At 39.2% G+C, this 17,304-nt stretch overlaps 1 protein-coding gene across 1 annotated transcript in view; it reads left to right on the top strand.

Moving 5' to 3' along the window:
* Nucleotides 1–8,157: 8,157 nt before the first annotated feature.
* STK17A (serine/threonine kinase 17a) overlaps nucleotides 8,158–17,304 on the top strand; it is a 29,374-nt gene continuing 20,227 nt past the window's right edge. Inside the window, exons 1-2 of the mRNA XM_067291219.1 lie at nucleotides 8,158–8,507; nucleotides 16,895–17,107. Coding sequence (XP_067147320.1) covers nucleotides 8,311–8,507; nucleotides 16,895–17,107 — 410 coding nt within the window. The 5' untranslated portion in view covers nucleotides 8,158–8,310. The remainder of the gene's footprint in view (nucleotides 8,508–16,894; nucleotides 17,108–17,304) is intronic.

Here is a 17,304-nt window from a genome sequence, read left to right as displayed (position 1 = left end):
ACAGGACTTTTTTCACCCATTTTGCTCAAGTGCCCACGAACTTTTCAATGAGCTGTAGCTGAGGTTTGAGTTTTTAGTCTAGCCTGAGAGACAGCTTGGGGGGAAGGGGTGTTTGTTGGTTTTGTGTTTTGCTGGTTTGTTCTAGTTTTACTGTAACAAATAGCTGACATACTTCTAGTTGAAAACAGTAGGACACAGAATTTGGACATGGAAACAAGATATAAGCTAAAATATACCACACAGAGGATGAGCTAAATTCATCCTTTGCTATTAATTCTGTGACAGTCTATGGAATTACAGAAGGATGAATTTGACTGCAGATTTATTTAATTTCTGTTGAAATAGTAATTATTCACCCTGTCTCCATACATTAATAGGGCTTCCCAGTAAAGATTGAACACTTTCAGTCAAATGCAGACCAACAGATCTTTCTATAACAAATGCGGTGCTTTTATATTCTTATTCTTGCTGTACCTCAGTGTTCGTTATTAAAAAAAATGACTGCAATATACTAAATCTGGGTTTTCCAGTTATCACAAGGTCCAAAAGATTGGATTGTTACTTTCTCTCTAGTGAGTCATGTAGTTCCTTTGTTCTAGTAGAAAAACAGATGCCTGTAGATAGTAGATACTAGGTATAGTAAATATTGTACCATTAGCCAAATTCCCTGCAGCTTCCAATTTATCTAACAAACAGAATTGTCTGTTATGGTTTTTGTTAAAGACTACATAAAGTCAATGGCAGGAAAGGTCCTCATTATTGGACTGATTTTGCATATATTGACAGAACAATGTCACATGATACTCAGGCTGTGCTTTCTATTCAATCATATCACTATAGAGGAATGTCAATAAACTCACTTTGTTATGGCATTGTGTGTACTGTCTATTACAAGTAATTTATTTTGTAGAGGATGTATCTTACTAGAGTGGGGGGATACTGGCACTAGTGGAAGTCCATTGACTTAAGGAATTGCACTTCCTCTGTCAGGGCACAATCCTATCCTTTCTCACCATTGCATTCAGGCCATTCCAATGCTTTTGTTCAGTCTCTCGGGGTTACGTGTCTAAAACCTGAGGTTCTCCACATAAATGTGTATAACTGAAGCCCCTGTGCTCTCCTAGACTATCCTAAGTTCAGGCCTGCCTTGAAAGCATGTAAGCTTGTTCCTTGTTATAGAATATGCCCAGACAGATAGATGGACAAAAGAGATATATGCTACTTGTGTGTACCTCATTTCTAAGTATAATTACTTCATTGCAGGTAAGAAATGCAAGTGCAAGGATGATTTCTTAACAGCACATGCTGGGTCTGCATTAAGTTTTGACAGCAAATAAATAGCAGATGCTCTGGCATTCTTAGTATGTCACACCCATTCCTCTACTGCTCGTCACTGGAGTATCTCAGGCATGTTTCATTAGCACATTCCAGGATAGATTAACACGCCTTAGATACAGTCAGCAGACACCTTGCTGACCATACCTGTTTTCTTACATAAATGGCATTTCATGAAGGATGACGGTACCAAATGAACTATGGGGAAGCTTAAATCAAATATGAGGAACAGTTTTTGTATGGAAAAATAAAAAACAATAGAAGAGGCTCCAAGGAAAATGGTAAGTGTATCTTACATGAGGCAAACAAATTGGTACCAAATGTGAAACGATGTGACTGTGACAACTCTTAAGAGGCCTTCTGGAGTTGGTGCTGCATTTCCGGTCATGTGTAGAGCTCAGGTCCACAAGCTCAAGGCCAGCACTGGCTCTCCCGCGGCAGGAACACCGGTGGCAGCAGCAGCACGACCCAGCCTGCACGGCCCAGTCTCTGTTCAGGACACATCTGTGCACGTGTGTGTGTGTATGTGCAGAGGCAGGGGGAGGGGGAGAAGAAGGGCATTTGTGATACTAAGCTACATTTCTGAACTCTTCACCAATAAAGGAAGGAAGAAGCAGTGTTTACTAAAAAGCAGTGAGTTGAACTACTGATCATGAGAATACAATAGAGGTGTATGTTTCTGTAACACTGATCCATTTATGTGGCTGGAACAATGCAGAATCCATTACCAGAATCCATTCTATGGTATACATTACTGAATTTCCATTAAAATATAACTATAGCCTGCCTGAAGCCTCAATACCTACATCAGATGTCTGTCTTGGCATGCTAACAAAACTCCATAAACCTATAGGATATTACAAATACAGTCATTTCACATAAGTATCACAACTAATAGTCACTTCCACTCTGTGGTAGCAAAGTCATAGTTACTTGCTAAAATAGATAATAAATCAGCTTGTGGCCTGATGCTCATTCTTGTGTAAGAGAACATATTGGACAATAGCTGTTTTTTCTCGATAATAATAGAGAACAAATCCATAAAGGATCTGCTATATCTCCTCTAAACATAAATCCTCCTTGAGTTGCAAAGCTGCATTCTCTTTTATTAATTTTTAATTTAATTCTGGTAACCTTCAAAATGAATTTTACCAGTTTTGCCTGAAAATATCCATCACGGAGTGTGTAGTTTTGTTTGTTTAGTCCCTGCCCTCTTGGAATTAAGTTTTGAAGCCAAAAAAATGACACATTATTCTGTCTGAAACACAAGCCAATAAGGCTTTGGTGTAAGGCGCATTCACATTGTTCTAACTCTAGTGCAAATGGAGATCATCCCTACAGTGCTATGTTGCTGCTCTTCTAGGGTGAATAGAAGTCACTGGAGAACACATGAAGACTGCAACTAAGGATTTTTTTCCTGAATTGCTAACATGCAGGATTTCAAATAATAAACTTCTATGGTATAAAAATATTGGAGCTCTGTGAGAAAGCTTTCAGTAGCAACAGTAATAGTAAGGTCACTTGCCTTCCCTTTTGTTAAGAGTAATATACTTTACGGACATACCTTTATCTTTGAAAAATTTTGACCTGAAAATAAAAGACTACTATAGGTTATTTTCTTTCCCAGTTTTGAAGCGAATCAATTGTGAAAAATACCATAAATACTCTGCAGTATGATCCATTCAGTCTGTTTCAGGAATGGATCACAGACAGCAGCTGAAGGATTATTGTTGTGAATGATTTATTAATGCTGCTTTTCCAGAATCAGAAGAGCACACAAAAATAAACTACACATGCTCTGATTTTTCTGTTTCCAGCACTTCATATGCTTCAGTTTGTAGAAAAAACAGTATAAGTACCTAAGCAGCATGCTTCATGGAGTCATCATATTTAGATAACAACTTTTCAGGAATGCAGCTGGGGCAGCACTGGAATCTGCTTGGGAATTTTGGAACAAGCTGTGATTTGACTTCAGTACCTCTTACATATTTCTTAGTATTTGTGTTTCTGAAGCAAGTCTGCTTCAGAATCACAAATCTGATTTTTTGAATGATTGAAATTATTAATACACATTACTATAAGATGATACTTACAATGTGTGAGGATATGTTTACTGACAGCTTTGGCATCTTTGACAATTGAACATAAGCCTTCCTGCTTTTGGCATATAAGTAGACAGCTCTAGTGATTCATGCATTAATTAATATAACTGTGCTCTTAGAATGTAACCTCCACTGCTATGGTATGTAAAGCACACAACGCAGCTTATGAACATCTTAACTGTGCTTCAGATACATATTTAAGTTCTCCTACTATACAAACTGAAACAGATTATCTTTATGCTCTGAACACAGACATAAAAAAATAGCATTCCATCCTGGATTTTGTAAAATACAAAATCTACCTTATCTGGGAAAGATGAATCAGTCTGTGGGACAATGTGTGCACTGAAGAAGCTGTGAAACTGATCTGAGGAACACCTGATATAATGAGTGGGGACCCATATTATGTGTTTTTCTACTGGTAAATTAATATTATTATAATGTATGTAAAACATATTCAAGTGGAAATTTTTGCAAACAGGTTTCTGTGAACCTGTGTTCACATGGGAAAGTGTCTTGGAAAGAATATTCTTAGATTCTCCAACAGCGAGTACATTCATCTGTTCTGAAAATCATTAAATCAAGAACTGCAAGCAAAAAATAGACCTATAGTATTGCCAGGTGGGTAGCAGTTTATATTTAATCTTTCACATATGTAAAACAATAATTCAAGGAAGCTGGCAAAACTGATGCCTAGTGCTGCCACTTAGTGGATCTGTGCTTTCCTTCCTGAAATTGGAAAAGTGAAGATTAATAACACTTTTCTGTTGTAGCTCATGAGAAACCTCAGTTCTCAAATATTTATGTTGTACAAAAAGCATAACATGAGACTGTTTCTCAGTGGTGCTGGGTACTCAGAGCTCTTTTGTAAGTTGCTTTACATGATGACAAGACAAATTTGAGGAATACATGGGTGAAGCAACTCAGGTGAGGAAAGTGTACCTCTGCTTTTCCTGCTGCCTCATATATAAAACAATCACATCAAGAAATAAGCAGCTCATCAATGCAAAATAAATAAATTCATATGGGACTTCAGCAGCCTGCAGAAATTCCAGCCACAGAAGATCACGCTTTTCTATCACAAGAAAATTTTAAAGGATGAATTTTAACACCTGAAAAACAATCTTAAGTGTACTGAGCTAAGGATGCTTAGATTTCATGCTTCTGTTATAAATTGACCAACATGCTGATCATAAAGGGAATTGTTACTTCATGTACAAGTTGCCTGAATATATTTATGTTGGGAAGAGGAAGGTCCTGTAAGACCTTTGAGCTAGAGTCAGACTGATATAATCGAGCAAATCTTATGTCCCTAAGCAACATGTTTGATCCAGCTCTTCAGGGCAGAACTGAAAATACTCTTTCACTTCAGTGCATGCTGACATAAATCGAAAAGGACATTCTTTTAAACAGAGTACCAGTGATGTTGTCTTCCACCTCACCTCCTACTTCATAGCTTGCAGGCCAAACACAGCTCATAAGAATGAATTCCTTGGACACTACTGGCAGAAAAGAAAAAAAAGATTGAAATATATAAAACAGTTGATATTACCTATTCAAGGAAAAATCAATGTTTGTTATGCCAGCTGAGTGCAGTTGAGCATACAGGAGCTAATATTTCAGTGACTGAAGCCAAAGACACAAACAGCAAAAAAAAAAAAAAAAAGCACATATATTTTCTCATAATAAATGAGAGTAACCAGCCTAGATATGTCTGTTTGCTTATCTCTAAATAAATCAAGCATTGTTCATATATGCATGTTTCTCCCTATGCAGATAGCCCATATAAGCTTATGCTGCAGTATTTAAGACTTAGATAAGCACTGTTTTAATACATAGGTGAAACTACAGTGAGTCATAAAGCTTATGTTTCTTCTTTCCACAGGGAAAATTTAAATGAATACAGCATATATCAGCTCCATAGTATTTTGGTATGGCTGAGCCAATCCTAGTTTATTCTACAGTTAGTGTGTAGTAAAGTGGGATAAAAAATTAATTCAGTCAGTTTTTAAGTTTATAAGTTTAAGAAGTTTTTAAATTTACAACTGTAGGGAGTAAAAAGTTCAGTAAAATATGAGTTTTACTTAATGTTTACCCAGATAGGAAGAGGCAATATGATCGGAATTTTCCATAATTTAGATGCAGATATATTTTAAATTTATCTAAATAAAATGACTGTATGCATAAAAAATGTGAGCCCATGTTTTGTTTGTGTTTTGTTTTATACAGAACCAATGGGCTAGATTTTTTAAGGTATTTAAGTATCTAAAACCCATGATTTCTTTTAAAATTTGGCCAGAGGACCTTAAAGATCCCAAAGTATTTCAAGGAAGTTCTGTTCCATGTTCCAGAATCAGTAATTGCAGTCATTTCCATAAATTTCCTTTGCAGTTTCTTTTTTTCTCGAGGAAAACGTAAATGTGAAAATAAGTAAAGTAGAAATATCACAAGAATGAAGTATCTGAAGCATTCATTTAGAATTAACATGCTTTTAAGATACAGAACTATTTTTCAAGAAACAATCTCTTTTCCCAGATACTAGTAAATGTCTCTGATACGCACTTCCAGATGTAACAATTTTTAAAATACTATTTAATCCAAGTTTTATTGTTCAGCAGTAATAATATGGCCTTGCTACAATTTAAACAACATTCTGAGTGGAAAACACATTGATATTGTAACTCTTGAACTTTCCATTATTCTACATACTGGTTCTGGAATTTATCCCTAAATTATTTATTTCAGCAAATCTGATTTGGCATTAAGTAAATGGTGGAATTTGAGAAAAATGCCTTGTCAGCAGTTGTACTCACATACATTTGAATCATCCTTGATCAATGACTGGGGTTTGGCCTGAATCCTTTCCCGTACGTTGGCTTATTTCCTTATTATTTTCTCCTTCATGCTCTGCATATTGGCAGGCAGTGGCAGCAATTCTGTGCCTTTAATGGAGATAAATTCTGCAGCATTGTCTTTATAAATGAGTGCCCCACAGAACAGTTCTCCTAAAAATGCTCATTTAAGTAAGCCATACAGTGAGAAACTTGTGAAATGAGGTAAAAACAGCCATTTCCGAAACCTCTTCCAGTTATCAACTGAACAACCACAGAAACAAACTCCATCCACAGTAAAACTATACAGTACAATAGGTCTGCCCTGCCAGATCTGAATGCGCTTAGAGACGCAAAAATTCTCACACCAGATCGATCCTATCCTCTTTTTAGTCTGTTATTTTGTCCATTATTTTATGATATATTATATAGTGACCAAAACTAGAAGCTTCACAGGAATACAAAATTAACTTCTAACTATGGACTATGTACATCACTATATATAACTATAAGCAGGGCAAAACTTTGCAATTGATTCATGAGGCTAAGTTTTACATCCCAATTTTTTAATCTTGCTAATGTAAGGATATATGTTAATACTCATTAATATATAATCCCTTTAAAAATATATTAGATTTGTTTACTACTGTATCTTGTGGTAAGCTGTTAAAGTACATTATTCATTATAAAAGAAAAGGGATTTGCAATTATTTTTGTATTGCTTTTCAGCTTATTAGATGCATCCTTGCTCAAATATTATAAAATGTTAAAACAGTAGCCCTTCATAGTGAACTTGTTTATGCTAGTCATTGTTAAGTTTTGTTTCCTGAAGAAATAAGGCCTAGCCTCTGTGACTATGTGGGTTTCTCAAAGAACTTCTAAATCCATGAGATTTCAACCAAACTGGGCAAACTGCGAGGCAGCTCCTACACATCTCATAAAAAGAGGGGGCTGTCCAGAGGAGAAAGCCCTAGTATTGAGCTCAAGCATGCATGAAGGAGAGCAGTTTTAGGTATACCCCAGCTGTGAGAAAGGCTTTAGTTGGAGCTTGTACCTTGGGCACCACAGAACCCGTGTACAGGCACAGGCCCCTAGGAAGCAAGATTTCATTCAACGGGCTTAGATATATCTGTCCCTTTCAGAGCTGCCCCTATGCCTGTGAGCAGCACTAAGGCAGCTGTCCTTTAGTCCTCGCCTTTCTTCAGCCTTGCATTCCAGTGCTGCCACTACAGGTTTGAACATTTTCCCCACAAGGGCAGGTGCTTTGTGACCAGGTCTTGCGGTTTTACCTCAGGCTTCGCCTTCTTCCTGTGTCTTCCCTCAGAAAACACGTGAGCGCTTAAAAATTGAGTTCCTCAGTTGAGCAGATACGAAGAAAACTCTAAACAGTGCTGCCTCCCCAGCCAAAAACCCAGAAGTCAAATACTTATCTCAACTTCATTAGTATTTAAATCTCGTGACTTTTTGGCAGGGGTTTATTTCGCTCCCGTGTTGGAGTCGGGGGCCGCCTTCCAACCTTTGGGCTCCAAAATCTTTGGGCTCTCGCCTCACCACGACCGCTCCCTGCACAGGTGCGCGAGACGCTTGACCAGCGCGAGGCGAAAGCACCGAGGAAACGGTGGCCCGAAAACCTCAGCCCTCGGCTTTTACTTGCTAAACGGCGCCCGCCGCCGCCGTCGCGGTCGCCGTCCTCCTCCCTTCCAACCGTCACAGCCGCGCGGCGCGGCGCGGGCGCCGCCCCAGCAGGTGGCGCTGCCCAACCGTCCCTTCGGGCGCCGCGCGGCGCCCCGCCCCCTCCCCCTCTCTCCCACCCACCAAGGGGCGGGCTAAGGGGCGGGGCCGGCGCGCGAGGCCCCGCCCCTCCGCCTGCTCGGTGCGGCGCGTGCTGCCTGCTGCCTTCCTCGAGCAGCGGCGGCCGCTGGCGGCAGGGAGCTCGTGCCGGAGCGGAGCGGGGCTCGGGCGGCGGCGGCAGCGGAGGAGGAGGAGGGAGAAGGAAGACTAGGGGAAGCTGTCCCACCACGAAAGGGGGAAAGCTCCGCGCCATGAGCCCCGAGGAGAAGCCGCCGCCGAGCCGCTCCCGCGATGAGCGGCCGCAGCGGCCGCCGCCGCTACCCCAGCCCCAGCCCGCTCCCGGCCGCGGCCGGCGGCGAGGCGGCCTCCTGACCGAGATCCGCACGCCCATCCGCACCGAGCCCTTCCAGGAGCGCTACAGCCTCAGCCCCGGCCGGGAGCTCGGCAGGTGAGTGTGCTGCGACCCCGCTGTTGGGGTGGAGCGCATGTGGGGAAGGGGGTTGGGGGGAGGTGGCCGCCGCCGGCTCCATCCCCTCTGCCCACGCCTGCTCTGAGTCCCGGTGTCTGCGCCGTGAGTGCCGCCGGCCGTGCCGCGGCGTGTGGAGCAGTGCCGCCCCAAGCCTGCCGCCCAGCTGAGGGGGGGGAGTTGGCGCCGAAGTTGGTGCCTCCGCTCCGCTCTGCCCTGCGTTTCTTTCCCTTTCTCTGCCCGCTCCGGCTGCCGCTCTACAGCGGACGCGCACCGCCTGCCGCGGTAAGTTGCGAGGCAGGCCGTCACCAAGCGCTTTCACCTGCTTCCCCTTCCTCCCCTGCCCAGCTTGAGTCACCGTAGCCTTGAGCAGAACTCGATGGTAGTGGGAGGGGGGGAGGAGAAGTGTCCCTGCCGTGCTAGGGCCATGGTTAGCGGCGTCCTTTCCTGGCCTCGCCCTGCTGTGGGTCAGCTCCAGGGAAATGCCCGTCGCGCTGGCTGGGCAGTAGTTGGCTTAGCTAGACGGGGTGCTGGGTGCCAGCTGTCAGCACGGCTGTACTCCTGTGGGCCGCGGCCGAGTGCCCTTACTTCTACTGAGCAAGTCATTGTCAGCCTTGTTAAGCTAGCTGGGAAGGGACTGCACCCTTTCCCCGGAGCGAGTGTGGAGTACAGCATACTGCTCGAGATTTGGATTGGAGGTGGAGACCTGCCAGGTTTTTTCATGAACTTTGTAAACTCTGACATGGGGAAAAACAAGTATATGAGAGATTAGTTCGTGGTCATATATGCTTGAAGCTTAATTTAATGGTGGAACTTCTCAAAGAATTAAAAAGTTAGTTAAGGAATTCTAATTCTGAAAGTCAATTCTGCAATGCCTCACGGCTAAGGTTTGATCAGTGTGCAATTTTAAAAAGACACCTCACAGATAGCAAGCCAGGTTTGAGGCAGAAAGTCTCATTAAAAGATTTTGCATCTCAGAAACTATGTACATGGAATTTCAGCACCACTAAACCAATATTTTTTTTGAAAGTCTCACTTCTCACAATAATGACAGTACTCTTACTCAGGTTCTCATATCCTTTAGATAAAGAGCATTCAGATCAAAAAGATGAGGTGATATACCTCAAGATATACTGCAAGATATACTCTTTAATCTACATTCTTTGGCAGGTTAAGGTAGCTGTATAGCTGAGTTTATGCGGCAGCAAAAATAACCTTTTGGAGAGAAAGAGGAGAGTTTCAGAGCAAGTGTAGTTGCTATAAGTACCTCTAACAAATTTCTGGGGTGTCTAGGTGTCAACCTAATGCTCGTTTTAGTAACTCTGCTATACTAAGAGAATAATACTTGGTTAAACATAGTAGCCTAGAGCATTCACATTGAGAAACAGGTGGGAGAAAGAACCCATAGAGTGAGAAAGCTTTCTTTAGTATGATGTAACCCCAATGTCCAGGGCCTGCAAACTGAAGCTAGATAAATGCAAGCTAGAGAACACCGTAAATTCTAAGCAACAGTTAAGTAAGCACTGGAGCAATGTAACACAGGATGTGCTAGCATTGCTGCTGCTCAGTGGTGGTGTGCGTGTTTTTTTTATTATTTCTTTCTTTTTTTTTTTTTTTTTTTAAATTCAAAGCTCAGGTGACTTTTCAAAAAATACTTTGTAGCTCTGCCATGGAGTGAGAGCTTATATTACAAGCTGGGTGTTATTTTTTGACTAGGCCAATGAATATCAGATGAAGGTAGCGGTCCCTTTGGGTGCACAAAACTACAACCAAAATGATTGCTTCTACACTGTGAACAGCAATTTGTACTACAGCAAATCTCATTTTGTAGGTTGAACAAGGAAATCTTAATATGGCTTTCTGTATGGAGTTGTTCTTGACCAAAACTGTATGTGAAGGTGATCTTCACATGATGGTTGCAATTCTGTACCTACAGTTATGTTAAAATAAGTTTTCTGTTCTAAATGTTTGCCTTGTGTTTTGCAATCATTGCATATATTTTGGTTCGGACTGCCTTTTTCTCTCTCAACTTCACATGTTTTTCAGTATCTTCTCTTAAATATAGAAAATTATACATTTGAATGTATGTGCTTGTTTTTAGCTCAATAATTTGGAATATTTAGGAGTTCTTACTACACTTCTGTAATGAACAGTGGATTTTTCAGCACAAGCACTTCCATGAAAGAAGTTTCTTGCTAGCTCATTGTGACAAAGCAAAGGTGGTGAAATGGAAAGTCTCTCTAACACTTCTAAGTGTCTTGTTGTATCATGTTTTATTGAGAAAGTACACTTAGAAATTGTTTTGTTTTTATCTGTTCGTAAAGTGCGTAAGTTTTTACTTATGAGTAGAGTTTGTCTTTACAAAGGACTTGGACAGATTGTCAACCAGATATGACACTTTTGTTAGGTCTTAGACAAAAAGCAGCTCTTGTGCACACAACATACTCTATTTTAGTTCCTATTTGGTAGCCTGGTTTGCTGAGGAAATAGTTTATACAGTCTCTAGTAGTCCATCCCTTTTCTCAGAATTGAGGAAATAATTTAAAAGTTGAACTTTGGGTAGTAATTTTGTTCCTATAAATTGTGCTTAAAATTGGTAGCTGGGAGAGAAAAGAAAGCAGATTTAGTACTGTTGCTGAGAGCAAGGCAGTTGCATGAACTCAGCAGGTATGTGCTCTTTGGCCTCCAGTTCAGTCAGTCAACACCTATGTATGTTGGAACTGGCCATGGCAGTTGGAGCCTTTGTCCCGTGTTCCCTTGTCACTTACGTGTGGAAGAGGTGGGAAGAGGGAGGGAATGAGGGCAGACATTGAGGGCATTGTAGCCCTAGAAGTGTGGGGAAGGAAGGTACTGGGGCTACTGGCCAATGAAGGCATACTGAGGTGAAAGTCATGGGGAAGTACTGCTGAAAGAGTCACAGGTTAGCATGGGAGCAACCTAGTCATAATAGTCAGTGGAGAGACTTGCATGCAAAGCCATAGGAGATCAGGCTTCATTCATTTTGCTCACAGGAAAAAATTGTTTTGAGAATGTAAAGCTTTATGTGCTTCATGTGCTTCAAAAGACTGCAGCCTGATTCTGTAGCTGAACAGACATCTGTAAGTCTATCCAAATACAACTGCTAGGCAAAAACAGATTAATTCAGGAAAAATACTAAAACCTTGGTTACAGTGGCTACTCTGGAAAAAATTATTTTAAGCTGCTTAAACTAACATGGAAATGGCTTTTTTAATTAAATGTTTTAGTAAATTAAGTTTTGAGCTAGTCTTCACAGCCTTACTAACTTTATTGTCCAGAAATCGGAATGTTCCCGCACAGATCTTCATTTCAGGTTGCATGGTGTTTAAAATCAAACTTATGTCTGATGGGCATTTTAGGGATGCCGCTGCTGGTCAACTCATTCTGGCTTCTGTGTTTTTTCTACAGAAGTGCTAGCTTGAGCAACGTTAGATTGAAGTAGTATAACCTTTGCAGAGGACAAGGCAGGCATTGATTGGTTGACTGTTCCCCTTACCATCTGCATTCAAACAAAAGTTTTACTGTAAAATGAGAAACAATATTTCTAATATTTTTGTGGTGACAGAGTTGAAGGATACTTGTGAGTATACTTATGGGACCTTCTGTATGCCTAAGCTCCATCTTCCAGAAACACAACCCCAATGAAAATTTTTCATCACTGATTTATATTACCTAAAGCTTATATAAAGTGTCTAGTGTAATTGTATTTATTGTATTGATGGAGTATTGCTGTATAGAGTGTTGATGTAAACAAGCTGTGTCCAGATTGGTGCTCATAATTTGTGTACAGAAAATAATAAATGGCAGACATAAATGATCAGCTCTGAATGCAGCAATCTACTCCTGGCAAAATGTACAAGCTCTACAAAGTGCAATTCTGTTCATTGTCATCTTTTTTTTTGGTTATAACAGACAATCTCATTCTTTATTCAGAGCTATAAACTAGAAGTATTTAAATCAGCTGAGGAACTGAACAGAGTATTAAGGAAGTTTTTCAACTACTGATCTGACTGTAGCTTCATGTGCAGATAACTCATGCGGGTTTTTTTTTTTTTTTTTTTTTTTGCCAACTCTATAATGAACTTGCTTATTCCTCAAGTAGTTTTCTAACTTGCATCTTATTTGCTATTAGATACTTGTACAATTTTGTGCAACACTAAGAGTGTATACGCTATCCCATTTTTATTCTAAGCTGTTCTTTGCAGTAGCACAGCTAGGGTAAAACAGAGTTGTGGAATAAAGTGAAAGTAAATGCATAGAGTTGGAAATGAAGAGAGCTGCAAGTAGTTGGTTCCAGCATTTGAGACTAAATTTGTGCGAGTAAATTACAGATGATCAGAAGCAATCTCAATTTGTAGAAATCGAAGACATCATACTTTAGACAAAATGTCCAATATGAATTATGTCATAAATTGTGTGTAGTTCTGTGGATCTCAGAAAAGCCTTCTAAGCTTTCTAAAAAGTAAATATCTTCACAGGAGTTGATGTTATTTCTGTACTTGCTATGGTTACAAAATGCTTTGTAGGTCACTTTAAAAATAATCATTAAAGTAAGGTTAATTCTCTGTCCTTCTGAGCCTATGACAACCAAAATTAACTGGTATGATATAAATGTTCTTGCTTATCTGACTCGATATTTGATTGGATTGAGATTTTTTTCTCTAAGCTGTGTTGTATGCCAGATGAATTGATGCTGATTCTATTGACAATCTAAAAAGATGACACTGAGCTTCTTCATAATCCCGTATGATTTATCTTAAATCATAATTCTTGAACAAGACTGCTGTGAAGACTGAGAACTACTTCTGGTTTCCTATTCATGCCTGTCTGAAAGCATTTTGTTTGTGTTGTTTGGGTGTCCGGTAATCAGTTTTTAACTTTGGGAACGAACATTAAATATATCTTTTCAAAATTGTTCTTCCTTAAATGTGACATTCCCACTGTAGTTCTTAATACAGTTAAATGAGCAATGCTGTGGTCTGATACTACTTTTAATAGCAGATTTCTTTTTTATAAGGAATTGAGAAAAGTATTTTAAGAAAGGCAGCAATGAAGTATATGCAAAGTTTTCTTACGTCTACTATGCTATGTGTACTAAAAAAAAAATTTACAAGTGTATCCCTTGGCTTAACTTCCTGCTTTGATTGTCCAGTGGATGGTACCTTTGGATCTTAGCTCTGAAGTTGTCTCAGACAGGAACCTAGGTAGCTGCATAGTAATAAGCTTTATAACTAATAAAGCTTATCAGGTTTATCGAGTTCTGATCTTATGGGGGGATATATTCAGAAAAGGTGAGTCCTGCAGACAGTAGCTGTAATAGCTCTAATTATAGGTGTAGCCATCAAGAATCTGGGCAGGATTCTTAGTCTTAAACAACTAAGAATTAATATTTGTCAGCCAGCTGAACGCTTGTGTAACCTGCCCTTTTAATTATGTCATGTATCGGGCTTCTGTCCAGCTCAGCTATACAGTACACGCGTGGCCACACACAGTGGTGTCTGTCTCTTACTGTTTCTTGCTGCTGCATGAATATTGTTTTATTTCCATAGTGACTCACATGTGATGAATCAGCAGTGATGGTACTCATTAGACTACTTACTTGCTTCCAGGTAGATCTTGTGATTTAAACACACTTGAAAGTGTGCTTCTTGAAACCGGTATTAATTTTAGACTTTAAATTTTTCTAAACTACTTTTTGTGGACACATCACTGGTGCTAGAATTAAAAGCTTTTGACTCTGGAGTAAGGAGAAATTCAGAGGGAAATCAGACATTCAGAGACCACTTAAGGAAAAAAAAACAAAGGCTGAACCCACGGGTCTAGATTTTTGGTATAAAGGTTTAGTATCACCAGGAATTAAAATAACTTGCTGTTAAAGGGTCTTGGATTTTCTTTCTTTTTTTTTTTTCTTTCTATCAACACAGATGTGACTTTTTTCTCCATGCAGTTTATCTGCTTTTGTTGCTAAAGAAATGCAGCTTCAGCAGGGATTGTAACACCTTGATAAATGCATAAATTTGTATTGTACATGTGTCATACAGATGTAGGTCTCCATCTGGAGTAACTTAAGATCCTTTTCACTGGCTACATAAGCGTGATTGTTCTTTATCACAGTTAGGATGACAATACTGGAGAAGCGTTTATACTTGTAGTTGCGACTGCAAGCTTCTCAGAACTCTACTTAAAAGAAACACTGACCATACAGCATTTTTTCTTTGGGCTCTGGAGCATATAGTCTTCAGGCTATTTGTATGTTTCCTGATGAGCTGTCCCTCCTGAACACATTTTTTATTTCTTCCAATGTGGTTTTTGATTTATCTGTAGCAGGTACCTAGTAATTTGTTAGCCTTTATTCAAGGCTTTGGGTGACTCTTCCTTTCATGGTATTCTGTGGTAACTTCCATATTGATTAAAGCATTTTTTTATTGATCTTTTGACCAAACCTTCCTGGTACTGCAAAGCCATAATAGTATTTTCCTGCATTTGCAAAGCTATAATATTGTCATAACACCTATAATGTTAATTAAGAACTTTCTCCAAAAAATTAGATTCAAGGCATTTAAAGCATATTGTTACTGTGTGTCTGCCCTCACAGATATCTGGACTCGGCTCTGATCCGTTCTAATATCTATAATGTTGAACATAATGTGTGCTTATGCAACATATTATTCCTAGAGGAATAACTGTGTCTATATCAATAGTTACAAGTCAGATCATTTTAGTGAGATCATATACCAAATACCCACTTTGTGAATGCTTATTTGACTTAATTTGTTTTGACTGGATAACTTTGAAACAAATATCTATTTTAAGCCAACTGACTACAACTTCTTTAATCATTTTTTAACATTTCATGGGAGGCAGCTTGCCAATGGGTTAAGATCTGTGAGAGTGAAAGAATTTTGACATGAGCTGAATGAGTTAATTCTGTAAACTTCAGCTTGGAGGGAGTAGAGGGAAAACCCATGTAGCTTTATTTCAAACATGATGAGGTCTCTTATTTTGGTTTTGACTATCCAACAATAAGTTAAATAAAAAGAACTACAATAAAGACCTTCCAAGCTATTCCTGCAGCTTTATGAGAGTCTTTTACACATAAAAAGAAAAGTACAGTTTTGATAAACATTATACCTGTATGGGCAGAATTAAAAAATGATTGCTATACTTAAAAGTATGAGTATTCATAACTGTATTAAATGATAGATTAATAGACATTTTCATTCTAATACTCAATACTTTATGAACTGAACTGAGGTGGGCAGATGGCTCTGAGCACTTTATTACAAGAAATTTTAGAACAGACACTTCAGTCCAAAATGTTATAGGAGAGGAGTTCTGAGCTGAGCGCTACAATATGACTCTAGCTAGGTTGCTGGCCCAGTGTAACTCAAGTCGTATGTTTTGTCCAAGATGATACTCATTAATGTGTTAAGCACTATGCTTAGTTCTGCTATGTGTGTTCACATTCATATTAACATTGTAACAGAAATCTTGTTAGAATGCTTTGTGTTGGCCAAGTTGCTTATTTTTTTGATGAACTGTGTTCCTTGCTCAGACAGTGAGACCAGGAATAAGGTATTTTGAGAATTGTTAAGCAATCAAAGCTGTAGCTGTTATCACTGAAAGCATAGCATGTGAAAATACCATGTGCCACCTTTGAAAATGCAGATCGTAGTGTTTTAAATAGGATACCTGAAATTGGTAGCTATTTGAGGCTCTAAGTTTTGTGCTTCTATTTGCTTTTTGTAAAATGAGGCAACGCTTTTATATCAGTAGTTTCCTGGAGATTGGTTTGGGAAATGCTTTGGTTTGAGCAGCAATCACAGAAAAGTCTACAAGTTTATTTTTCATTCTGCAGAGCAACATCCGGATATTGCATAGTAAGTGGAACAGGATACTGAGAAATGATTCAGTAAGAGTGCTAATTGTTGTTGCCTTGAGTAGGGTGGGATACTTTGGAAAGCAGTAAAGCATCAAATACTTAGATTATTGTAAGGTGTTCACATAAAGAGCGAATTGTTTGTTTGTACACCTTGCTTTCAAAAAAGGGTTTTTTTATCAAGGGTTTGGGGATATCTTAATCTTGCTAACGAGCACAGCTTATTTGTTCCATATTTCTGAAATCCTAGGTTCCCTGAATTGATGGATAAGCCTTTATTTTTTGGTGGAAATGACTGAAGAGCATTCTAGGCTGTGGTGCTCTTAATTTCTAAATTTAGGACATATTTTAAATGTGCCCACTAACAGTGATTTTGTTCAAGCTTCCTGAAATACTGAATTATAAGGGCCACAGTACTTAAGTTTTCACTGAGCAACTTATGTTTGAACTTGCAATTGTTCTTTTATTTCAGAGGAAAATTTGCAGTGGTAAAGAAGTGCATCCAGAAAGGGACTGAAAGAGAGTTTGCAGCAAAATTCATGAGAAAAAGAAGAAAAGGGCAAGACTGTCGGATGGAAATAATCCATGAAATTGCAGTCCTTGAGTTGGCACAATGCAACCTTTGGGTCATTAACTTGCATGAAGTTTATGAAACTGCAACAGAGATGATTTTAGTCCTGGAATAGTAAGTACTATTTTTTTAGTAACATTCTGCAGTGTTTGCTCAAAACAAATAATGTAAAAATATTGTGCATCAATGATTAATGTGACAAAAGATTTTATTGCTTGCCAGTTATCCTCCCTGAGTTTGAAAAGAATTGCTAAGAAAATCAGTAGGTTATGTACAATCTTGTATCTACTACAGAATACAGTAAGCTCCTC

The sequence above is a fragment of the Apteryx mantelli genome, chromosome 2, assembly GCF_036417845.1.
Source record: "Apteryx mantelli isolate bAptMan1 chromosome 2, bAptMan1.hap1, whole genome shotgun sequence".
Lineage (NCBI taxonomy): Eukaryota > Metazoa > Chordata > Aves > Apterygiformes > Apterygidae > Apteryx > Apteryx mantelli.
Note: the sequence above shows the minus strand (reverse complement) of the source record. Positions and strands in the feature narration are given on the sequence as shown.